Source organism: Plectropomus leopardus, chromosome 6 (assembly GCF_026936395.1).
Source record: "Plectropomus leopardus strain MGB_pleo_1.0 chromosome 6, ASM2693639v1, whole genome shotgun sequence".
NCBI lineage: Eukaryota > Metazoa > Chordata > Actinopteri > Perciformes > Serranidae > Plectropomus > Plectropomus leopardus.
The window spans coordinates 16,212,865-16,238,137 of NC_142181.1; the positions used below are offsets into that span (position 1 = coordinate 16,212,865).

The following is a 25,273-nucleotide window of genomic DNA, read 5'->3' on the forward strand; positions in this document are numbered from 1 at the left end:
AATAATGGTTTGTTTTCCTGTGTGGCATTAATTACAGCTCGCCCTGCCTTTTTAGGTGCAGCATTTTCAGTGCCGCACCTAAAAAGGCAGGGCGAGCTCTACCAGCCAGGTTTTCACAACAGGATTGAACGAAGAAGTGGCCACTAAACATTTAAGGAGGTGACCAATAACAGAGACATTTATACTACGTCTCACATACGGCATCTTTCCCCGCCAGTCTCACAATGTAGACGAAAAGAGCTCAAGCGCTTCAACTCCAACTTACCTGCTTCATGGAGAATATGGGCATGGGAAATTGTGTACATGTGTGTGTGTGTGTGTGTGTGTGTGTGTGTGTGTGTGTGTGTGTGAGTGTGTGTGCATGCGTGCCCCGTACCTCTTGTGCGTGTCTGGTTGATACATGAAACTGAATTTGTCTGTGGGATGCCCGCTCGCCATTCTTGCTGTATGCAAATGAGGAAGGAGTGGAAGTGGATATGCAAATCTGAAATTAAAACAGCGAGAGGTCATGATTACAACGAACACAGGAAAAGGAAAAAATAAAAAATAATTAAATAAATAAAATAGCAAAAAAGCAAGCACCAGTGCAACAGCAAATGGTTAGTGACCGCAGCAGGGGAGACAGTGATTTAGACGGTGCATTTGAGTGAGTGTTTGTGGTGACTGCTGTGCCTTTAGCTACCAATAAATGCATAACTGTGCTAAATACAAGTCAGTGTATGGATAAAAATATTTATGTAAATACTGTGTGAAATGGACTGTGTTGTCCATGGACTGTGAAATGGGTAAATCTACCATGAGCCGTTTATGTGCATACAAAAACAAGCTGTTTCTAGCAGTACTGGCTGATAAAAAGAGCCTTGAGGTAATATTTTATTCATTTCTGTGTCTGTATATGATGTGTACATGTCCAAGAGAAAGTGAGACATGAGTATGAGTGTGTGTATATGTGATGTGCTGTACACAACATCCAATACAAGCAGCAAAGAAAACATTAAGACGGCCAAACGAAAAAAAAAAAAGCACCCAGTGAGCGGGCAAGTGACAGGGAACAAAATATAGTACAAATAGGCCGAGTTTTGCACTGAGCCATGAGTAAGCATGATCTAGCACACACATGAGCCAGAACCACAAGAGCATTGCACAAACACAGAGCAGAACAGCTGAGGAATAAATAAAGAGAGGAAAGGTGCACGTGAGCTGTGTGTTATTTGGGTTCATGTGTATCTTGTGTTGATTTGTACTTCTGAAAGAGATGGGACCCCGAGATGTGATGGCAGTGACCAGGCTGGTTCTTTCTGGTTTTCGGTGTGGCTCTGCCGTCTGTATGTAATAAGACTGCGTGAAATATGTCGTGGCAAGCTCTCAGCACACAGCACATCATCCATTCACCATGTACAGACTATCAAAAACTCTTTTGTCCAATTCTGCCTCCTGTAGATTTGTATATTGTACAAATTTAAGTCTGACCGATCCATCCTGGGCTTGTGCTTCATGGCCAGTTAACAAATCCTTCAGATGATTACAGCTTCACTGTCATAATTCCAGGGCATACACTGTACCGTGGTGATGCCAAACGGCACCAAGTGACACTTCAAATTAGGCAAGGAAGCATTTCAGCGCTCCGTCCAGGAACACTGACGTCAAAACGCCCAGAAACACTTGACAACTGAATGTGAGCACAAACACGTGGGTGCATTTGCTTGTGAGTTGTGCATGAATTCCTTAAAAACACACATATGCATGCCCTAAAAATGATCAAAAACATGAGCCTGTGTTTGTGGGTGTGAGAAAACAAGAGTGGTGATATGTCAGCTTTGGTTCATTACCCAAATTCATATCTCATAACAAAAGAATGTGCCAGGGGAATTGATTAACCGAATGCTGAACACATCACATAGTACATACCTCATTAATCTACTGTACCTCCTATGATTTAAATCCTTCCTCTGGGGCAACTCTGCCTCCCACCTTTCAATCCTTACACCGTTCTTCTTCGTTTAGTTTATCATTACTTTTCTCCACCTCACTTCATCGGTGTTTCTACATGCAAACATGTGATTATCAAGATTAAAGCAAAACACAAAGATTACTGCAACTGCCACATTTAAAAAAAAACAAACAGCTTAACTGGATCATTTCCTGCAAATGCAACCCTGAATTTTCCTAAAATGTCTTCCAAGCTCACTGTGCAAGTTTTAACTTTCTGTACCGTTGATCTGCAATGAACAAATCAACAAAACCACTTTGAGGGTATACCGTGATATGAAAGTTGAACGTTATCATACCGTTTACATTTGCTTATCTACAAAAATGGGGGAAAATGCAACTAGGCTGAGAGTTTCGCTTTTATTTTAGTTATTTTAAAAGGAAGACTTTTTACACATACCTTCATTAAATAAATGTTTCAAGTTTCAATAATAAAATGTCTGTTCAACCAAAACTTATCCTTCTGTTTTCATTCCTGTAAGGGTTATTCTGACTGATAATAATAGTAATTCTGTAATACCATGAAACCATGAAACCACAATATTTTCTGAGACAATTATCAACAATCATATACAATTGCAATCTAATAGCAACCCATGGCTTTTGCGAAAATCAAAATCATTGTCATAATTTGGTTGAAGATATCATTTTATCATTAGCCAACGCACTCTTCTAATTTTATTTGTGTTATTTTGTTGCTTCAAGAAAATCTAGTCTCTCATTATCTATCTTAACAGGCAATTACCGAACCAAAGCATCAAATAAAAGTTACAGTAAACCATGTGGGAGCTTTTTATCTGGTGGTAATTCACATGAGAAGTTGTAATGTGCAAGTAAATGTGTAGCGTGAGGGATCAATGCCCATTAACACGTAGACAGGTGGCTAAGCTAACACATACCCTGTTACAGCTGTGCCTGAATAAAGAAGAGAAAGACGTGTGTTCATCCATGTCAGCCCGAGGAACAGAGTGTGTGTGTGTGTGTGTGTGTGTGTGTGTGTCTGTCTGTGAGTGAGTGTAGGCAAAGGTGACAGAAGTGAATGGGTGAGAAAAAGACGGGCACCACAATGTGCCTAATGAAGGTGTGTGTGAGAGGAACAAATATGGTAGAAATGCATGTGATGAGTAGGAGTGTCAGACCAACTCCTTTTTGTTTTCAGGGGGAGGGAATGAAGACCTTCTGTTCAACGGACCACTATGATTGTAAAATTCTCTAGAGGATATCCTCTATGAAAGAGACAGTTTAGGCTACATTTATTTGTAGGACAGTGTAAAGGGCCAGAGACGAGTACACATATCCTTTCATGGTCTGGAAGCATTTCTGGCTCTTAAGGCATACTTCATAACCAAAAGAACTAAAAATGACAACGTATTGTTGGTTGCCTGAAATATCAATAACACATCCGCACTTGCTAGACAGACACCAGTAAACAGCAACTGCTGCTGGGTACTCAGAGCCAAAGGTTTCGACTGTGTCCTCACAATGAAGTGCAATTTTCTTCTGCTACATGTTTTACTGTAAAAGGAACGAAGTGCTTTTTTTGGAAAGTAGATAATTTATATACCATCTGTACTGGAGGCAGATATTATCAGTTTCCATCTCTGTGTGCAGCTGCAAATCATGACTGCCATTTCTGATTAATGTATTATTTTTTTATGCATCTATAGCTCTCACTTGTGGTTATTTTCATAATTGAGTAATCTGCTGATTATTTTCTTGATTTATTAAATTAATAATAAAATTACGATCCCAATTTCTCAGATTCCTATTTTAAATGTCTTGTTTAGGCCAAACAGGATTACAATACCAAAAATATCTTCAATTTACAATCATTAAAGACAGAAACTATCTGTCAATTAATTTATTCGTTGATGGACAGAAAAGCAGGTGAAAAATTGAGTTACTGAAGTCGGAAAATAATATCTTCAAATTACTCAGAAAACATTAAGTATTTAGCTGGTAATGCTACTTTTTTAAAAATTTGATTTATGACTTAAAATGATTAAATTATTATCAAAATAACTAACATTACCATTAGTTAGAATGTTTTGACCATTCAAACACTGAGGAGATAACCATTGTTTTTGCTAGGATACATTTTAAAGCTTTTAGTGTGAAGGAGCTACAAGGCAAACTGGTCAAAAACAGTCTGGATCCACATTTGTGACTTTTTTAAAGGCTCAGTTTTTGACAGGTGCATTACAATTCCTCATGCACACACTTTATGAGTAACTGGCTGTTAAATGCATTTTGTAAAAAATGACTTATCTATCCTTTTGCTCCTCTCTCCTCGAGACAATCACACCAGACTTCAAAGACAGCGGGGCTAGCTGCAGTGTAACATCCCCTCATCAGTCAAAGGGCTGCAGCTTACAGCCGACTCTGACAGTGATGATGAAACTGTACGAGACATAAAGCGTTTTCACTCATCTGCTGATATTTTTTGCACCTTTCAGTAGCTTATTGCAATGATACCAGTGACCATGTTACCACGTTTGGCTCTATAACCACCTGGCATCCTCGACATCAAACTGGATCTCACTTAAAATTTTCAGCTACCTGTCTGTCTATGACACTGATGAAAAACAGAAAATTGGATTTTGGAGTAAAAGCTGATGCTGGCACATAAAAGATGCCAAAAGATGGTGTGCACTGAATGGATGTTGTTTGCAATTGATTTGACTCTTTTAGTACATATCTGTTCAAATACCTTAAATTCGAGATTCTCAACTAGACTGCAAGGCCACACAAGCATGCAATCATGCCACAACATAAAAAGTCAAAACTATATCAAATAATTTCAGTGAACATAGTGCAACTAACAATCATTTTCAATTTCATTACAAAATTGTAATAAAAGCCTATTTTTATTTACTAAACACTGACTTACACAAATTCCTTGTTTTATCCAATCAAACAGTCCAAAACCAAACAACATTAAAATATTCTTATAAATGAGAAAAGCCAGACCATTAAATCTTAATTTTTGAGAAGGTGGAATCAGCAAATATTGGATATTTTGCTTGATGAATGTCTGAAGCAATTAATAGAACAGTTGCTAATTTTGAATATTTCTACTGAACGATAAAATAAATGTATGAAAAATTATCATATATTTGAAGATTAACAATATATTTGAATGTTTCTTGCTTCTTCCCAAGTTGCAAAATTTGTCGCTAGTCACTTAATAAAACACCAAAAAAATAAAACACGAAAAGGCATTGAGTGCACTGCTGTAAAGGAAAAAGGAACGTGATTTTTTTGCACAAGACAAAACGAGAGCATAATAGCAGAAACAGAATGCGGCACCATTATCGATTATCTTGCTTTCGTAATCGCAGGAAGCCGAAATCATAATGAAAATAAGTGTCAAAAATTGCCCAGCCCTAACTGCAACCTTCAATGTTGACACTGACATTATTAAGAAGCCCTTCAAGCTCCCTGTCTTAAACAGTTATTTATCAGGACTTTGTTAAGCTTAAACTCTATTAGTAGGACTTCATTTGGGCTGGATTCATAGCTATAGCCGCAAGGCCTGAGAGCACACACAAGTCTCGCTAACCTGCATGCTAACAGAGCTAGGCCGAATTTGTGTGTGTCTATTTTTAAATGTTTTGTGTGTGCTCAGTAATAGCACTGTCAGGTTTCGCTTTGTTTCAGATCTTCAAAGATTATGCCCCCATATTTAATTTGTGTATGTTAATATCAAAATGTGAATGTTGCAAAACAATAACGTTGGTTGCACTCCATAAAGGGAGATTCCTGCAGCCTCAGGGGACCAGAAGAGGTAATAATGAGGAAGGAGGAGGATTGTGAAAGAATAAACCTCTCACTCACTCGCACACACAAAGAGCTACCATTCCTAGAGAACATGTACAATACAACACAACCCCCACACCAACTCTATCCTCCCACATAATACCTCACCAGGCATCTACTCTTTAAAGCAACAAATCAAAACCGGTGGGCGTCATCACACTTCAGTGCAGGAGAGAATAGAGCTGAACAGCTTTTTTTTTTAATCCTCAAGAAGGCAGCATTTCACTTGGGTCATATGAAAAGAAAACGGAGAAATAAAAACCATAAGACCAAAGAAACGAGATAAACTACTGAGTGTAATGTGGTGAATCAAGTATATTTTTTTCTTCGATATTCCAAATAGCTACCTATAATGAGTTACATATTTAATATCCTGTGGGCGACTCTTTTTTTTTTAAAATCGCATTATTTTAACATTGGTTTACTGTAATGTCTTTTTCCAGAATATTAATCTGTAATAGTTACTCATTTCAAACTCTTTTTGCAGAGCAAAAATGCCAGAAAAAAAAGTGACTGTTTGTACAACTCCTCAAATGTGAATGTTTTCTGGATTTTTGTCTTCCATGATAATCACCTGGAAACCTTTGGATATAACAAGCCATTAGAAAATGTTACCCTGGGTTACTAGGGTTTTATTAAAACATTAAATTATACACTATCATAACTTTGTTTCGACCTAACGATTAAAGCTGGGGTAGGCTATTTAATTTTGACTTTGTTGGGCAAAAAAATCCCATATAAACTTTTAACATATTGTAGTTCAAGGGATCTGTGAGAAAACTCAGCTTCTAGACCTCCTTTTGACTCTGTTTTCAGGCTTTTGTAAATCTAGCTGGTAACAAGAAACTCTGGCCGATCACAGGTCATTTCAGAGAGAGGGAAATCCTGTTGACTGATCTACAAATGCAGATGTGCTGGCATGTCCCTTCAATGAAAGCCTGATTCAATGGCAGATAGTCCTGCTGAAAATGTTGCTGTTCCAGCATCGGCAACATCTGCCTACTGTGTAAAGCAACCTGAAAAAGAAGACTGACATACCAAAAGGAGAGTCTACAAAATAGCCTGACAATAGAAAACAAAGCAAAAAAACACGTCAATATTTGCAAAACATTTCAGAGATGGAGAGAAAATTATGCTAATAGTTTAGCAGTTATGGACACAGACGTGCCAGTCAGCTGCTGCAGCAACCCAAATCAAACCAACACAAACCCCAGCTCCAGGGGGCCAAATAGCCCAGAACTCCTCGCTGGATCTGCAAACTTTCTGTTGCTGTTTTTACACAGTTTAGACCCAGCACTGCTGCTGGCCACCAGCCCACAGTGACACCTGGCGCTGGAGGGTTTGTGCTGGCAAAATTTGAGATGTTACAGCTGCCATCTGAAAGTCTGTCTCACTAGCTCATGCCTGCTCTTCTCCCTGGGAAGGAGTCCACGGCAACGGGAAGCAAGATGAGGGGACAGCAGGTTGGATAGCTAGTTAACGCTTGTCTCTTTGCGGTCTGATTAACTGAGAGAGGAACTAGAGGGGCGATGAGGGGCTAAATAAATGTGTTGTATGTACTGCACAATGGAATAAGATGAAATAAGGTATAGCAAACACTGCGATATTGTATGAAACACATGGCCATGCTTGTCTAGTGGGAGGGGCTTAGGACAGAGCTGCAGGAGGAGGGTGTATTGTGGCAACCCTGCTGAACTCAAGACCACTGACAATCAACTCTTATTAAAGCCAACTTTCATGAGGCAGCCCAACTGCCTCATGAAAGTTGGAAATTCAATCATCAATCAGAGACCCCTCCGTCAACCGGGGTTGCTTAAAGTTGAGCAAACATTTTTATTTATTAATTAATTATTTTGCTTTTCAGTGCGCTGTGCTTGACTTTCACACTACTCTTTAGTGCAGGCTGCTGTGTAGACACACACACGGAGGACATAGAGATAGAGAGAGACTGCACTGTGGGGCTCTGAGAAATGATTATCTTCTCTCTTATGCTGACAAGTGGTAAATTGACAGCTTTCAACAACTTAATGCGACACAATCTCGGGGTTTTGTTGGATATCTAGTGTCAGCAAATACATTGTTGCACACTGCCAATCCACCGTTAGCACTGTTGACTTGTTTACTATATAACTTGAATGCTGCTGGTGCTGAGCACCGTTCAACCTTTAAAACTCTATATGAAAAAAATAGACAAATTGTTGAATATTCATACTAAACAGCCACATCTGATTTGACTTGCATAATTCTGAGTCGGCTACAGCCCTTTTAAAGCCCCTGACAGCTTGGTTTCCTATTGAAGAGTTTCTCTTTGACACTAAATATTAATAGAAAATATTGTGCTCATGTAGGTTTTCAGGGCCTTTAATACAGCAGAAATCCTAACAGCATGACATCTAACAAAACATGGGCCCAAGGGACAGAACAACTAATAGTGCCTGCTGTCACAATCAGAACTGACATTTGTAATCAAGTTCGTGATCAAATCCATCTCACTATAGTGCTCAATGGCAGTGTGATGGAATCAGAAATCCCCCCTGCCTTCCACACAATCAGACCTGCCCTGCAGCAAAGAGCTCCTAACAGCCCTGGGCTATTTTAGATCTAGGACAGCACTATGCACTTTGGGACAGCATCTCCCTTTTTCTCTGTGCTGGCTTCCTCCTCGTCTATTCTCCTCTCAAAAATCATCTCATCAGTCACATACCTCATGGGTCTGCATCCCTGGATTATGTGACAATATTGTGCCCGCCCACTTAAGATGGTTATGTTACCATGAAATAAACGTGATCCATTTAGGGAGATGTCTACCATGCTGTGGTGCTCGGTTACTATGACACATTTAGGAGGAGCTACTCTGTGGTAATTTTTTGCTGTTATCAGTTTGTGTTAAAATGATTTGATGATGCAGAATGAAATCTAAAACTCATTGTTTATGGTGTAAAAAGTTAATAGTGTTCACTGAGGTTAAAAGAAACAGAGGGGGAGGTGACAAAGTTGTCCCCAACAGGAGTCCTTTTTAAGGTGTTAATTAGAGGCTTTTGTTAAACTTTCTTTAAAAGGGAGGATCAAGTAATTTGGCTTTTAATGGGTTGCCACAGCAACTAGGGAATTACAGCATATTAGTAGAACAATACTGGAATTTACATACGAGACAACAAAAATTGTTGGATGGAGAAAATGTTTGCCAAAAGATATCTAAAGATACGACATTACAAAGAGCCAAAGTGAAATTCATCAAGTCAGAAGTGATTATTAGCTAAAAGTTCATCATGATTGCCATCCAAGTGAACTTTGAAAAAGGACAAAGATATGGTGTTTGTTGATTGTATAAATTTTACTTTCTGCATGTTGAAATTCCACCTCTGTACCAAAATAATTGGAAACATCTACAGAATTATAAATGGCATATTTTACACTTACATATTGTAGTACAGTGGTGTCCAACTGGTCGAGTCACAGGGTGCAGATTTCAAGTCAATATTTCAAGGTCCAGACATTATAATTAATTTTATCATTATTATTATTATTATAATTATTACAAAACGTAAACAACAGGTTAGCTTTAAACACAAAGAAATATAACATGTTGTAAGAATAAACAGAAAAGGCACTTCAAAATATAAGCTCCATTCTAGAAATTCAATGTACTTCAAAATTATGGTTTTTTTGGACAAAACTTGACACTTTCACAAGGCACTTGCGGTCCAATCAGAATGGGCCAGCAAAGCTCTTCTGGACCACGACCCACCAGTTGGGAACCTCTGCTATAGCGCATATCTGGTTGCAGAAACCCAAATGCCCAGCAAGACTGTTTCTTTCATCCAAAATTCAGCTGAAAGTAAATTAACTCTTGCTGATCGCCTCAATGGTAGGTGATATATTAAAAGCTACATAATTACCAAAGAAAAAGCTGCCCCGGTCATGCCTGTGCGTCGCATGAGTGCATCCGCAACACTGTATTACCACTTATGCAATAACAATATAAAAAGGAACTGGTTCATCCTTGGCCTTGCACTGTCTCTCTTTAAGTTTCAAGGCACTCTCAATGAATGCATAAAGCTCAAAGGTTCTCCAAATTAATGAACCAGGTGCATCAAATTTTATTGATTACTTACAAATGCCACATCAACCCAAAGTGGGACAGCAAATAATAAGCTGCTGGGCAAGGCCAGATTCTCATTTGGCCATGAGTTTAATTTTGAATTTTATTAACCTTTTAACCATTTTAACACTGCTTTGGAAAAAAGACAAATAGACAATGTGGGTGGATTTTTACTATGTAAAGGCCATAATTTTGCAAAACCTTTTTTATTTAGCACTTGATTAAGCCTCTCGTTTAAAAGAAACAAAACAAAAAACAAAATAAAAACTACTTAAATTTAGCTCCTTACCAGGCTCTAATAGCCAGTGATTTAACAAGTAAAACTATTCCAAATTTGAGCCTTCCTGGACTCATATCTCAGATAATTTGACCTCATGAGTAACAGGAAAAACACACGTGCATGCGCAAACACAAAAGACAACCAACCACTTTATGAGCCAGAACTTGGCAGTTAAACCCATGATAAACAATCAATACCTCCAGGCAATATTAACAGCAGACAGGAATTATTGCCTGCGGCGGAGGTGGGACTTGACAAACACAGGAGAAAAGAAGGGCCATAATGGTGTGGTTAACATAGCAACCAGTAATATTTTAATATCTCTTTGTACAAAATCCCCATTATTACTGACGATGGGCTTTGAAGGGTTGCTGACCAATGCCAGGAGCTCAGAGAGATTTCTAGCTTTCTCAATATAAAGAGCCGACCAGGTCTTCCATGAAAGATACTTATTCAAATACTGTTCCCCGTTGCAAGCTAGCTCTTGATAAAATGATTAGATACAACCGGCAACTGGATGTAGAGAGACAAAACATCAACTGTCTCAAGTCCATGCTATTATACAAGAAACTAAAGTACAGTACCATTTCGCAGTAGCAGCTTTTGATACAGGAGGTGCTGGCTGATGTCACTGTGCGACATTAAAGGATTCTTTTCCTATTTTCAACCAGGTTTTTGTCACCATGATGTGGGGAGTGTGTGCAGATGAACAGTCTTAGGCTTCCCTGCTGTGCTATGAGCAAAAATCCACCAAATGATGCAAAACACCTCATTTTGTGAGTCATGTAGCAAATTTTGGCTGGTGGGTGGGGAGCAGGCAGCACAGGGGACCCCTTAACACTGCTCATCTGCATTCACTCCCCACACCATAATGACACAGAAATTGTTGAAAACCTGCAAAGAATACCTGTAAAATCGAATTCTTTTGGTGATTTTCTCTCATTTATATACTGTTGATGACACCGAATATCCATAAACTTCAGTCATATTCCTCTAATATTGTCGACGCAAAGTGAAAACATTGATACATATCATCCTTAATACATCATTTAGAGCTGCAATGACAGTTGACTGAATTAATTAATTAGCCAATCAACACAAAATTAACTGCCAACTATTCTGATAATCATTTAAAATCAATTTTCAAGCAAAAGGGGCAAATAATAAATGCCTCCAACTTTTCAAATGTGAGCATTTACTGCTTTTCCTCATTTTACAATTTATATTTTGGAGTTTGGGACTATCTTTGGGAAAACTGACATTTTATAGACTAATAAATTTATCAAATGATTAAAAAAATGACAACTGAAAAATCTGAAAATCCGATAGGCTATAGCCTACGTGCTAATATAAGCCATAGTTTTAGCAATGAATTACAGCAATAAATAATTTCAATGATGAAATTAAGTGTTAGATATATAGTGTTCGAATCTGCTCGTCTCTATTAAATAAATACTGGTCATTAAGTCGAGGGACTGTGGGCTGAAAACCAGAGGAGGGGGAATCTGGAAGTGAGCGTCTGTAAGCATGTCATTCACTGATCTCTGATGAGAAACTCATTAAGTGGTTCAAACCACAAGGGACTGAAGTGCTAGAGAGACAACAGTCTGTTTTAGAACCACCATCTCTTGTAAACATTAAGTGACTCCAGCTTTCTATAGTCTGACAGTTTTACGGCTGTATTGTACAGCCCACCATTCATACTCATGAGACTACACTCAACACATGCCAAAAACCCACCACATTTCCCCCTCTTTTCTCTGGCATAGTAGATAGGGGTCACCTTAGTCTAAATTTGAAATTGAACTAGCAAGTACTTCAAGCACTTTAGATATTTAGCCCAGTTTAGCTCTAGTTGTTATCCTCAGCAAAAATATACATTAAAATTAAAATGTCACCAATATAGTGTAATTTGTGAGAGGATTTCTCAAGGATGACCATTATCCTTGCATTTATTATGCCTTCACCAGAGAAATGCAAATCTGCCAGATGCATTCTGATTTCACTAGAGTCTTGAAGAGATTGTGTGCTGTTTCTTCACTTGGCTGAATCAAGATAACTTTAATGTTGTTCAGCCTCATGAAGCATAACCTAAATTAAAAATTTAAAACAAATCACATCACAGAATGTCTAACGTACATGAGCAGCGTGCTTCTGCCGGTCTCTGCAGAATACCTTATGAACTGTTAAAAGATAACTTTAACTGTGTTGCTCTGGCAAGGCTCAAGAACAGTAGTATCTGAGAAATCCCTTTAGACAGATAAGGCTTCTTGAATTAAATGGGATTAGTGGTCAATGACTGAAGCAGGTAATCCCCCCCCCAAAAAAGAGATGATCGCAAAGAGGATTCATTTCACTGATAAGACTAGTCATAAGAAAGAAGAAGAAAAATATGCCCGTAGCATTTTGTGTAATCCTGTCTCTTCTGAACTATGCAGGGTTTCGTTTAGTTTTTGTATTCCAGGTTGTCAGTGAGTACTGTGATGCGCTCTTAGACTGTTGCATCTCTACTGACGCTTAATGATTAGTTGGTTAATTATTTAGATTTAAAAAAAGAAAATTAATGAACAAGAATTTTAATCATGAATTAATAATTTAAACTGTTTATCAAGCAAAATGCCAAACATTCTCTCTGCCCAGGCTGTTTTCTCCATTTAATGTCATTGAACAATACTATATTTTATTGGTAACAAAGTGGTATGAAAATTAGTTATTAGTTATACCATGTACATTTTCTTAATTAAGGTTTTGAAAAATGTATCTGGAGAGTGTGATCTTCATTTTAGTTATTCTGAAATGGGAGACTTTTTGCACATACTTTCATAAAAAAAACATTTAAAGTTTCAATTATCCCTTCTCTTTCTACTTCTTTAAGGGTCACTGTAACTTACAGTGATAATATTTCTGCAATGCTGTCATACCTTGATACAGAGAAACTGAAATATTTTCTGAGACGGTTATCATACTATGAAAATGTCACACCATTGCAACCCTACGTACAAGCAATTTCATGACGTTATTGTGGGAAATTTCAATAGCATTATTCACTATTATTTTTATCATTCTATAGACTGATGAATAATAATCATGTTAAAATGGGACAGCAGATTATTCAATACAGAAAATAATAATAAGCAGTTGCTGCCCAGATAAACCTTCATTTTGAATTTGTAAACTTCTGATAGTAGGTGGTTTCTTTGTGTAACCAAAACTGAACTAAAACACACCACAGATGCAGCTTAAAACTGTTATAAACAAATTAGTTTTCACTGTAGACTAAAGAACAACAGTTACATCAAAAACTGAACAGCAGATTGTTCAATACATAAAATAATTGTCAGCTGATGCCATGATAAATATGTGTTTTGAACTTGTAAAACAACTGATCGTAGCTGGTTTCTTTATGTAACTAAAACTCAATCTCAAGATGAACCACATGTTCACTATGAACCTAGGAGTGGTGTGCATAGACTTAACTTAGGCGAGCCATCAAAATTCTGTGTGCAAAGAATTATATATTTAGGACAGACGCTACACTTCATTTTGTAACAATTTTTAAACACACCACATACGCAGCTTAAAACACGGATATAAAGAAATTAGTTCCACTACAAAACACGATTGTTTTGTTCATAATAGTGGCTACAGCCTGGAGGAAACAGCCTAGCATGAGAGCGTTTGTATTTACAACCACATCAGTGGTTGATAATATAGTTATATCCATCAGAGTATGGCATGCACTGGCAGTACACTGCATTCCTGAGATAGCAAGCAACGCCAAAACAGCCATGGTTGGACAAAAATGGTCACACTCAAACAAGCTTAAGACACCATTTTGGAAATCCACCGATTTCTAGATAACAACTCCGAGATGCCATCTTGCCAATTACCATCCGATTAGCTCCCGTTAGCATGGCTATTCAACCATTCCGGAGCACCCCGTGCAGGAATCTATGCGGGTCACATAATACTAACGTTAGCTTAGCTTATCTGCTAGCCTGAAAAGACAACTGCTAGCCCGCCGTAGCAGCATCCCTGCATCCCTCGGCACACGCTGCTCAAATTGCTAATTAGCGAGCTAGCTGGGTCAATGTGAGCAAAACTACAATGAAAAACACTCACAGTAGGTCAGACCGGACTGCGCCGGAACAACGGCGGCTACTTTTACCGCCTGGACGCAAACCGTTAACGATAAAACCGTTACGACAACAGTTTGATTCCGCTATTAAAGCTAGCTCCTTTAGCTTAGCCCGCTAGTTCCCCCACTGTAGCCGACACGGAGGACAATTGAAGGGATACGGAGGAAAAGAAAGACAGAAAAAAGCGAACAACTAGCAAGTCGACACATGGACATTCCTGCCCTCCATAATAGACATCGGACAAGACTTACCAATGCCAATCGGTCGAACAAAAAATGATTCCCCGCGTGTGTACGTGCTCTCTCCCGTGTGTGTGCTCTGCCTCGGGTCTGTGCGGACTGACTGGCTCTGCTACAGCAGCGTTTTGTCGGACCAGTGGCGCAGGGAAGACAGCTTTCACCCGAAGAGACGGCCACCGTGTGGGGGATGGGGATGCACTGCCGGGAGGGAGAGAGGAAGGGAGGGATGCAGGGATGTAAGGAGAGAGGAGGGGGTCCGACCTGGCGGTATAACATACAACACTGAGCGGCTTTCATAGCAGCCGAATAATAATAGCATTAATATATTTTTTAAGGTTTTAAGGTGCAACAATTCTTTACATACTGTCTAAACCGCAATAATCGGTGCAATAACTTAACTACAGCAGTCCTCTGTGTAATTATTCAGATGTGCAATATTCTCTCAATCCTTGAATGTAGGCTATATTTAGCATCTTACACACTTATTGTTTATAGTTATTGTTCGTCTTACGTAATCTGTTGTACATTGTGGCATCATACACATATTTTATATCTCTGACTTTACATACGTTTATACACTGTGTTGTCATATGGCAGATAGTTTTACATTTGCACACACTTTACATGGACATTACACATGTTTATACAGTACTGTGCAAAAGTCTTAGGCCACTTTAAACTTTGTTGTTTTGGCAACGTTATAATGATCATATGCATTTAGTATATATTCAGTAGTATCTTTAATAAAATACAACCAGAACATACAAGAAATATGCAAACAGTAGTTCAATAAAAACAATAAATCAACTTCAGCTGGCTAAAAATGCAAGTATTCCTTTTCCACATAGCATGTATTGAACTCTCTTGGGCAGACAATATTAGATTACTTATGCTTGGTATCAGAGCGACTGTAATGAATTTTCCCCCGTGTATCAGTACATTATTTCTGATTCGGTTTCTAATACTAATAGAGGTAAAACTTGTAACCAAAGTAGGGATAAGGCAAATGAGTGATGGCCTTAGTTTCTGTTGTTAAGTTTGACTGATAATACTTGTTTTCTGAATCAATCAATAAATCAATAATTTAGCATTTTATATTAGGGGCTACTGTGACTATTAACTAGTCTTTTAATAAAGATGATACAGATGAATGGAAATGGTTTAGTCGACATGCGTTTGTATAATAACGCTGTTCTTTGTTCTGTTTTGTGTTTATTGATTGACTCCGTGATTTTGTGTTAGTAAAAAGTGGAAAAGGTATGTTTTGGCATATCTTCTTATTGTTACTGCCAGGAAAAACACACACTGTAGTAGTGTTAGTGCATGTCTACAAAAACCTGCGTTTATGTACTCATTACTCATGTATTCATTAGTTCCAGGCAGTGAAGTGTGTTATTCGGTCAGCAGCACTGTGGTGGTGAAACGGTATTGCATCAAAGCCACAAAATGTGCAGCACAGCGGGGCAACGCCATCCAATGGTAATGAGTCGCATTACACCGCAGTGCAATTTTCTGAACATACACGGTCTAGAACCCTGCCTACTTTTTTGTGCATATAATTCATGTACATAATGAATACAATTTTAGCTTGAATCGAATTCATTTGTTTTTAGTTTTACATGTTTCATGTTAGTAATTTGGTAATCAATTAGGCTATATGTTTCCTCACTTAGCCCGTTTCTTGAGCTTTTAGTACATTTATTCCGTGACTTTATATATATATATATATATGTGTGTGTGTGTGTGTGTGTGTGTGTGTGTGTATATGTATATATAAACTTTTTTTTTTTAATATCGTTATTATAATTATTATTATTTGTTGTAGTAGTAGTAGTATTTTCCAATTGCACCTGCAATAATAATGAATTAATTCCTCACAACAACAACAACAATAACTATGTTATTAAAATAAATAAATACAATTCAAAAAGCAACTAGACTAACCATTCTAAAGACTGAATCTCAAAAAAAAAAAAAGACACAGACAACAGATTTATCAGTAACAGCCTATTGGGCTCTAAAGTAGGACCTATTTATGGACCCTCGTTGGTATATCTGCAGCTAAGAACGTTTAAACCCTCAAACCACCACAGTACGCAAGGCCTGACCACACTACAAGTCCCAGCTGCCATTGCGCGGCCCTCTACTGCAAACAAAGCCGCATGCATACACACACAACGCTGCGGCTTTTATAAACGAGTTAAACATCTCATTATTATCAACAAACCGGCGCACATTCAATAAAGATGATAACGACAATCATAACAACAGCAAAAAAAAAAAAACAATAAAAAAAACCCCTTTCCTAGTCCTCGCGTGATTTCACGTTTCCGGAAGTGAGAATGGCATGAGATATAGAGCTGTCCGAGGTGCTGACACTGTGAGTAGTGCTTGTCCTGCTTCAGACTACATAGGCTACCTGTATGTCCCACGAGTATTACTTTTTAATGTTTGACTTTTAACAGCGATACATCATCTAAGGTAGTGTATATCATGTTTATTTTGAACTGAATATGTGAATGATATGTGATGATACTCAATGTGCTAGACATAAGATCTTTCCTTAAACTGCTGTCATGTTATGCATTTGCTTTTCTTATCTCTGCTCACCTCTCTCTGTGTCTCTCACACACAGATACACACACACATATTCTCACAAAACGGCTTAGTCTCACTATATTCTGTGAAAATGCATAATTATCTTTGATTTTTTTTGTCAGAATTTGGAAAGATGGATGAACCTCAAGAGTCATCGTCCTGTATCACCAACGCCCACAACTCCAACTGCAGTAGTAAACCTGGCAGTCCTCCACAATGCAACGGGGTCTCAGAGTGCCGGACCATGCTGCGGGTGGCTGAGTCACACGGACTCCAGCTGCTGGGCGTGCTCAGATCATTCAGGGAGCGAGGCTTACTGTTTGACTTCACCATCAAGGTTCAGGAACGCAGTTTTCCCTGCCATCGCTGTGTCCTTGCAGCATGCAGTGATTTCTTCAGGTACTCTATCTATCTATCTATCTATCTCTCTATCTATCTATCTAGCTATCTATCTGTCTATCTATCTATCTATCTATCTATCTATCTATCTATCATATATATGTAATATTGTTTCTATCTGGTGTGTGGTTAGGGCCATGTTTGAGGTGGATATGCGAGAGTGCGGGGATGGTTCGGTGACTCTTGGTAACCAGTGTCCAGAGGCAGTGGGTTTCTTCCTGGACTTTGCCTATTCTGGAGAGACACTCATCACTGATAGTAATGTAGATATGCTGTTTCAGATTGCCTCTTTTCTGCAGGTAGGAACAACCCCCCCATACACACACACACACACACACACACACACACACACACACACACACACACACACATACAGTACATCACACACCACAATGACAAGGCAAAATGTCTGCAACACACACCCACGCAGGTGTCTTCACTTATCTGGACTAATTAGACCTCCCTTCACATGTTAGCGTTGGACTACTGACAACTTTATTATTCTTAAAATGAATACAAAAGGGGGCTAAACAACCACAAGAAGACACAATATGACCAAAAAGACACAAAATTACCTGAAAGATACAAAAAAATGACTACAAAAATCCAAAAATCCACAAAACATGCATAATTACAACTAATAAAAAAAATCTGTGTTTCTGGCTCCCATGGTGCTGCGCCCTTTTGCATATCTGTGCCCCCATTGCCTTATAACTGGCCAATGAGTGCAGGTGTAATCAAGCAAGTGAAAACACCTGTATACAGGACCCTCATTAAACTAGATTAACAAACAGAGCCAAATAATTGAACTACAATAGTTACTGAAGTAAGGGTTGTTTAGAAAGATACTTGTCTCTAAATTGCAGTTTTTAATCTGTGTTTTACATCTGTATTGTTTTCACAATGTATTAAACTATGTAAAAGGCATTTAGACATTTTCAAATTTATGTTTTCCCAAGTACTCTGGTCGTTGTGTCTTGGTGTCTGTCCATAGGTTTCAGTCCTGTCCCGAGCATGCAGCGACTTCCTGATAGGAACCATGGATCTCTGTAACTGCCTGTCCCTCTTCTCCCTTGCTGAGGCATACGGCTCTGCCTCCCTGCTCAAAAGTGCCAACGACTTTGTGGTTCAGAACTTCTCTGACCTCTCCAAAACCCAGGACTTTCTGGATATGCAGGTAGAATGGACAAGATAAGGAAGTTCTTTTATCAGAGCAGCTTTATTTCTTTAATTAGTTCATACCTTGACTATGTATTATGGATGCAGAGTCTGTATTCCATGACAGCTCCAAATCCTATTACAGCCAGCCAACTGTAATTGGTAAAAATCCTGTTTATTTACATCATATGACATAACTGTGTTAAAGAGTTGGGCTGGAAAAAATTACAGCATGCATTTTAAATGATCTTTAGAAAAATAGCAACATTTGTCAATATGCTTAAATCTTCTACATGCGAAGGAAAATGGTTATGATTTAGATCTAAGATATGGTATTATTTTTATAATATTCAATAAAATAAAAAGTGTAGTAAAAAGTTTTATTGTTTACTTAGGGGGTGGGGGGAGGGCCTTTTTGCTTTTTTTTTCTTTCTTTTCTCTTTTTTCTCATATGTTTGTTCTGTGTTCTTTCTCATCATAAAAAGCAATAAACATATAAATAAAATAAATAAATAAATAAATAAAAAAAAACGTTTATGCATTTAGAGCTTAATGTTGTTCTCATAATTACACTTAAAAGTCAAAGTCTGGTGCAGAAAGTCTAACATTCCTTGTAAAAACAGTGTAAGAAGTGATTTTGATTTGACAAATGACCGAATTATCATCTTGCTCACATCAAAAAGCCCAGCTCATGTCACTCAGTATTTATTATTTCAATTGCTTCTTATAGGTGAATATTTTGGAGGCATGCCTGAGGTCAGATGCTCTAAACGTGCCCAGTGAAGAGGTTGTAGTGAAGTCACTTCTCAGATGGACGCACCATGATCTTGCAGGAAGACAAAAACTGTTGCCAGGCTTGTTATCTTTAACTAGACTCCACCATCTACCTGCACCTGATCTAAAGGTATGATCTTGGATTTTGGATTTTTCATTTGGTCTTGTGATGGTCTTATCCCTCATGTGTTATTCCTCTATTTCCTTCCCAGAATCTGCGTGATTCAGACACTCTCCTCTATGATAATGAGTCCTGCGTCGCCCTGTTCTCAGAGGCTCAGAGCAGGCAGGATCAGTACAGCGGCCTGCTCTCTGACGCTCGGCCGGCCACCACGCAGAGCTACATCTACATCCACAAGACGGAGGAGAATGGAGAGATCCGCCACACCTTTTGCTACTGTCTGGAAACAGACCAGTGGAAAGAGCTGGGGACAGGGCATGGAGAGGGGACAGCCATGATGCCAGACCCACCCGGATCCTACCTTGCCAGCTTTGCTGAGAAGGTATGTTTTGGAATTGGCAGTCCTGCTAAAAGATTTTGACACACCCTGCTGCAGTACACACTCTGCAGTTCTTTTAAATTGAAGCAATGTCAGCTTTTGACCCCGTATTACAAGCTATAGCCTTAGTTTGGGCCAGGTTTGTGAGCAGTTCAAAGATTGGGTTTTCTTCCCCAGCTTGTTTTGTCTGAAAGCTTTTTAGAGACCTAAACAAAAGTTTACAAGAACTAACAGAACAATAAACAAAAACTTAAAATAAGAGAAAATTATATATATATATATATATATATATATAATATATTTTTTTATTTTTATTTTTTTTTAAGCAACATTATTACTTTAATCTCTAAGACCCACCATAGATCCATTTTTGTCTTTTAAATTGAGGACAGGGGATCAGTATGGGGAGATAGCAGGTCAACAGTTCATGGCCAAGTGGCATGCATAATTTGAAAGCTGTTCATCTGAAAATTTGACTGTAAAAAGTTTTTCATCATCTTCTTGTGTTTCTCTTGTGTCCAAGATGTTTGTAACAGGTGGCTGCAGGGGCAACTGTTGCCGGGCAATACGTCTCCACGTGGCTGAGCCGTTCCATGATGCCACGGATGAAGTTTGGTGCTTCTGTCCTGTAACCCTAACCTGTACGCCTGCACCGGCCATGCTGAAACCCAGAACCACGCACACAGCTGTGACCTGCCTGGACCGAGTGTATGTCATTGGAGGACGGACCAAGGGGTCCAGAGGGGGAGCACCCAGTCTGCTGGAGGTAACAGTGCCTCCTTTATATACAACTCAGACCATGTTAGTGATGGAGATGTCATTTCTTTATCAGAATATTGACAAGAAATGTAGATTTTTCAATTTATTTTATTTTATTTTATTTATATGTATTTATTGCAACTTTGTTTATGTTTTCCAAATGTAATATTTTGATGTGTGAATACATGTAGGCTATATACTTGATTGTCATTTACACAGATGCCCACCACACCCTCCCATCCAGGTTTACATAAATAACCAAAATATGAAAAATAATAAAAACAAACAAATAAATAAATAAAAATAATGATAATAATAATAACAATAATAATAAGGATTATGTATGTTAATAACATAGGTGAACCAATTCTTATATAACTGCAACATATTATTCAAATGACAAGGTTTTAAAACAGTGAAGGAAAGGTGACCAGGTTTCGTTAAACCTCTGCTGTGACCCATGTAGAGTATATCTGACCTTCTCTCGTACTATCATTGACATCACCTCCTGAATCCATTGATTAAAAAAGCTGGATTTTTTGCATTCCAATTCAGCAATATAAGATGATTGGCAAGAGGAGAAGCAAATTAAATTGCCCTTCCTTGGTGACCAGAAAGGCCCTCTTCTTGTTGGACTACCCCCATAATATCTTTTTAATGTGCAGTACAAATTTTATTCTTTCCTCTAGGTGGAGTATTATGACCCTCTGACCCAGACCTGGTGCTCAGTCAGCCCGCTGCCCACTGCCATCTTCTATCCTGAGGCCAGTGCTTGTGACAGTGTTATCTACACACTGGGGTCAGAGGTGGAGATCACAGACTCCTTCAATCCCTCATTGGACTGCTTCTTCTGCTATGACGCCCAGCAGGACCAGTGGAACCGCCTCGTGGCAGAGTTTGGCCAGTTCTTCCATGCTACACTGGTCAAAGCGGTGTCAATTAATAACACACTGCACCTCTGTGACCTGTCCACTTATAAGGTGAGCTATCAGATGGGCACTGATGAATGAATGAGTTGTCAGTCCTTGCATTGAAGTATGAAAGCATTAAGAAGGTTATGTAATTAAAATTTGCCAAGCAGGAGTGTTTAAATCAGAGCTCAAAATATGCCTTTTTCCCCATCCAGGTCTACAGTTTTTGTCCAGAGACCTGCGTGTGGAAGGGTGAGGGGTCATTTGAGTGTGCTGGGTTCAATGCTGGAGCAGTGGGTTTGAGAGACAGAATCTACATCCTGGGTGGAGACTATTCTCCGGACGAGATCACTGATGAAGTTCAGGTAGGTGAAACTTTTAATTCAGAGAAGATTCTCTGCTTTGGCTTTTATTGGCAGAGGTGCTGTTTTAAGTTGATGTATCGACAGGTTTTCTGTTGCGAAAAAAGAGAGAATACCTGCACATTGTCCAGTTACTTGCTACCAACTATAGTGTACATTTGTCCCTTTGAAGAAAATACTATCAATTTTCAAGTAATTGTCTTTTTGCTTTGTACTTTTTCAAGAAAAAACAAATTCATGCAAAGTTACTCATTGCTTTTTTCCCCTATGTTTTTTTAAAGAAATCAAACCAAATTTCTAAGATTCCTTAGGTTTAAAAGTTTTTGAAAGGTGGGAGGGGGGTTATTCATTCTCTCAGATCTGTGTGTTTTCTTGTGACCCGCACAGGTGTACCACAGTGGGAGATGCCAGTGGGAGGAAGTGGCCCCCATGCCCAGAGCGCTCACCGAGTTCCACTGCCAGCTCATCAGCTTTAACAGATACAAAGACCCATGGGGTGACACAGCATGATACACAGCAGATATACACCCACACACTCATTAACACATGAGTGGATGTACATGTATGTGTTCCATGTGCCACCGATGTAATCAAGTACCCACAAGTCTCCTTTATGCATGATGGACAGCTGACTGAGAGAATGTTTAACTAACACCATGTCTCTCCCACATCATTATAACACGAGAGCACCTGAGCCAAATGAATCATTACTTTTTTATTTAAAGATCTGATCTTTATATTTGTATGTGTAAAGCGCACACTCTCATAGGATATTTGTTTTGTCAATCAAAATGTGGTCCCTCCCATGGAGGAACCCTAACAGAAGACTGTTTTGGAAATCCTATTTTAGTAGCTAAATATTTATTTTTTGCTTTGTATGTTTAAAAAGGAGAATTCACTCACATAAGAACTTAGTTTATCATCTAGGATATAGAAAATAAGACTTTGATATCTAACATTTTTGAGGCTCCATTATTACAAGCGTCAGGAGGAATTCACTGTCCTTTTCCTGCATGAATGGATTTTGTAGCCGAAAAGAATCAAAGGCTTTTGTTCTGGCTACATTTCACACAGTGCTGAAGTCCCTTTTTAAACATGTGTTCTTTATTTTATAGAGGAGATTAGAAAAGGCACATTATTTTGAAATATTTTTGAAAAATGTCCTCTATTGTCTGTCATATGACTCCATATTATTCTCCAAATATACTTTCATAGTTTTTTTTTCACTGATGGAGACCTGCTCATATATATTGCACTATTTAAAATTCAGCTAAAACAATTCAATGTCAGTAATGTTAAACTGATCTGGGTGGATTTACGCTTTAAACTACTTGCCTTCATTCAGTTTCGGACTGTCATGTATCCATGCATGCCCTGTTTCTCCTCTCATGATCGATGGTTCTACATGTGATTAACACACAGATCACCTGATTATACTCAGTAATTGCTTGTTTTATGAAAATGTGCAACTATCATACAAAACATTCTGTAACTTTAAAGAACACGATAATTTTAGTTTCAGAAACCATGAGGAGAAAAATGTGGGTGTCATGGTGTAAATCATAAAGAACATTTGTGTAGTGAAACAGAAAAAAAATCCAACAAATGAACGACTGTTTAATGGCAAGAACATAAACATAATGCTCCATTATTTGTGTTGATGTCCTCTTGTTTGATACATGCATCTCTTAGTAAGAACAGAACAATAGACAGCATGGTTCAATGTATCAAAAGCTGCATAAATGAAACATTAACTACTGTGCTGTTTATAGTGACACTGCAGTGTTTTATACGTGTCACATTAAAGGTTCCCACAGTAAAAAACTGGAGCCAAAAATCCCTGTTTGTTTATTTTTATTCACCCTCCCATCTCCACTGTGACTCCCTCTTTGGCTCTTGCCAGAGAATCAAGGCCACATTCAAAAAACATCTCAGAGTACAAATTCGGATCCAAGAGTTTGTCATTGACAACGTGCCCTGGATGTATCAATCACATGGTTTATGACCTCATATTAATGAGAGCATATAAAGATGAACGACGCCTCTCCTCCTTCACCCAAAAAATAAACAAGTACAAAAATGAAGCCAAAATATTTAAGATAGAGCTGCTGTCATCTTGCGCAGGTGATGTCATTTGGAGCTAAAACACTTTGAGTTTTTAGTTTTGGCTATACAGCAGCCAGCCACCAAGCGGTGATTAAGATGTTTTGGCCTCACTTTTGGAGAGGTATCATGCCGTCCATCTTTATATACAGTCTATGACCTCATATGTAAACCAGAGCTATCTGAACAAGAATCAATCAGCAGCAGAGTCCAATAGGAACCATGCTGGCTTCCCTCCACACGTATCTCTGCCTCCCATTCATCTCCTCTCTTGTTCTTCCATGGTTCAGTCCTGGTAAGTTTTCACCAGCAGCCACATTAGCAGCACAGTGATTAAGACGATCATGAAGTTGAGGAAGAGCTCCTGTACCGAGCGGTCCATGGTGGCGTCACACCCAAGGAGAGAAGAAAAGAATGAGACAAGGAGAAGGGATGCTGAAGTGTTGGATGCCTTTCAAGAGTTGTGATCGGACCTGGACAGGAGAGGTGCAGAGAGACATGAGCAATGAGCAACATAATACAAGCATGGCCGAGGCAAATAAGATGTTAAACATAAGTGTAGGTGTCTTCAGTGGCATATCGTGCGTGTATGTTTGTCACCCCTCTCATCATCTGTTCACAGTTAATATCATTCAGCAGGGAGAGGGGCCACAATATCCCCTTATATACACACGGGACATGACGCACACAGCCACAAATCACACTTAATAATAAACAAATACACATGATCAGGTTAGAAAGTGCTGCGGGGCAAAGCTGTTGATGCATGAAAAGATCATATTTCCCAAGTCACTTTACATACATTGATTTTTTTTATTTCTTGGTTGTCAATTGGAAACAGGATTTTTGAAAGATTTTGATTGGATTAATAACCAATAACAATAAAAACATCCTTCAAAATGATAACACACAATCAGATGCAGTCAGTGAACCGTTACCTTCTCTCACTAAAGTAGAAAGCAGTTGTTGTTATGTGTTGAACTTGACCTTTGAAAGCTTGTCCTCTTTCTGGAAACTTCTGTATTGTGTCACTTGTTCTCCGCAGCATCTATTAGCAGCTGTTCCTCTTCCCGTTGTCCAGCTCTGTGCAGTCGCCAGGGGCAGGGCCCGCTCCTAAAGTAGCCATCCTCAGCGGACCGCC

General features: G+C 38.7%; 3 protein-coding genes across 6 annotated transcripts in view; 1 reads left to right on the forward strand and 2 right to left on the reverse strand.

Annotated features, from left to right (window-relative positions):
* fam168a (family with sequence similarity 168 member A) overlaps positions 1–14,813 on the reverse strand; it is a 32,918-nt gene extending 18,105 nt beyond the window's left edge. Inside the window, exons 1-2 of one of the 2 annotated variants that reach the window (XM_042486428.2) lie at positions 14,581–14,810; positions 377–484 (exon numbers count right to left, since the gene is read on the reverse strand). In XM_042486428.2, the coding sequence (XP_042342362.1) occupies positions 377–438 (62 nt within the window). In that variant the 5' untranslated portion in view covers positions 439–484; positions 14,581–14,810. Of the gene's footprint in view, positions 1–376; positions 485–14,580 lie in introns of both variants that reach the window. The other variant, XM_042486429.2, reaches the window with a different exon arrangement.
* Positions 14,814–16,542: 1,729 nt separating this feature from the next.
* kbtbd3 (kelch repeat and BTB (POZ) domain containing 3) lies at positions 16,543–23,618 on the forward strand. 2 transcript variants are annotated; one of them, XM_042487249.2, is made up of 10 exons: positions 16,543–17,049; positions 17,289–17,565; positions 17,699–17,864; positions 18,560–18,742; positions 19,454–19,627; positions 19,710–20,000; positions 20,521–20,763; positions 21,446–21,736; positions 21,883–22,032; positions 22,417–23,618. In XM_042487249.2, the coding sequence occupies exons 2-10, from the start codon at positions 17,300–17,302 to the stop codon at positions 22,537–22,539; spliced, it is 1,887 nt and encodes a 628-aa protein (XP_042343183.2). In that variant the 5' UTR covers positions 16,543–17,049; positions 17,289–17,299; the 3' UTR covers positions 22,540–23,618. The 2 variants fall into 2 exon arrangements, with proteins under 2 accessions (XP_042343183.2, XP_087935001.1); XM_088078875.1 differs by having other exon boundaries at positions 16,846–16,948.
* Positions 23,619–23,633: 15 nt separating this feature from the next.
* On the reverse strand, positions 23,634–25,273 carry sln (sarcolipin). Of its 2 annotated transcripts, none has more exons than XM_088078878.1 (2): positions 25,120–25,273; positions 23,634–24,605 (listed from the first exon to the last, which is right to left on the reverse strand). In XM_088078878.1, the coding sequence occupies exon 2, from the start codon at positions 24,512–24,514 to the stop codon at positions 24,419–24,421; it is 96 nt and encodes a 31-aa protein (XP_087935004.1). In that variant the 5' UTR covers positions 24,515–24,605; positions 25,120–25,273; the 3' UTR covers positions 23,634–24,418. The 2 variants fall into 2 exon arrangements, with proteins under 2 accessions (XP_087935004.1, XP_087935003.1); XM_088078877.1 differs by having other exon boundaries at positions 25,071–25,236.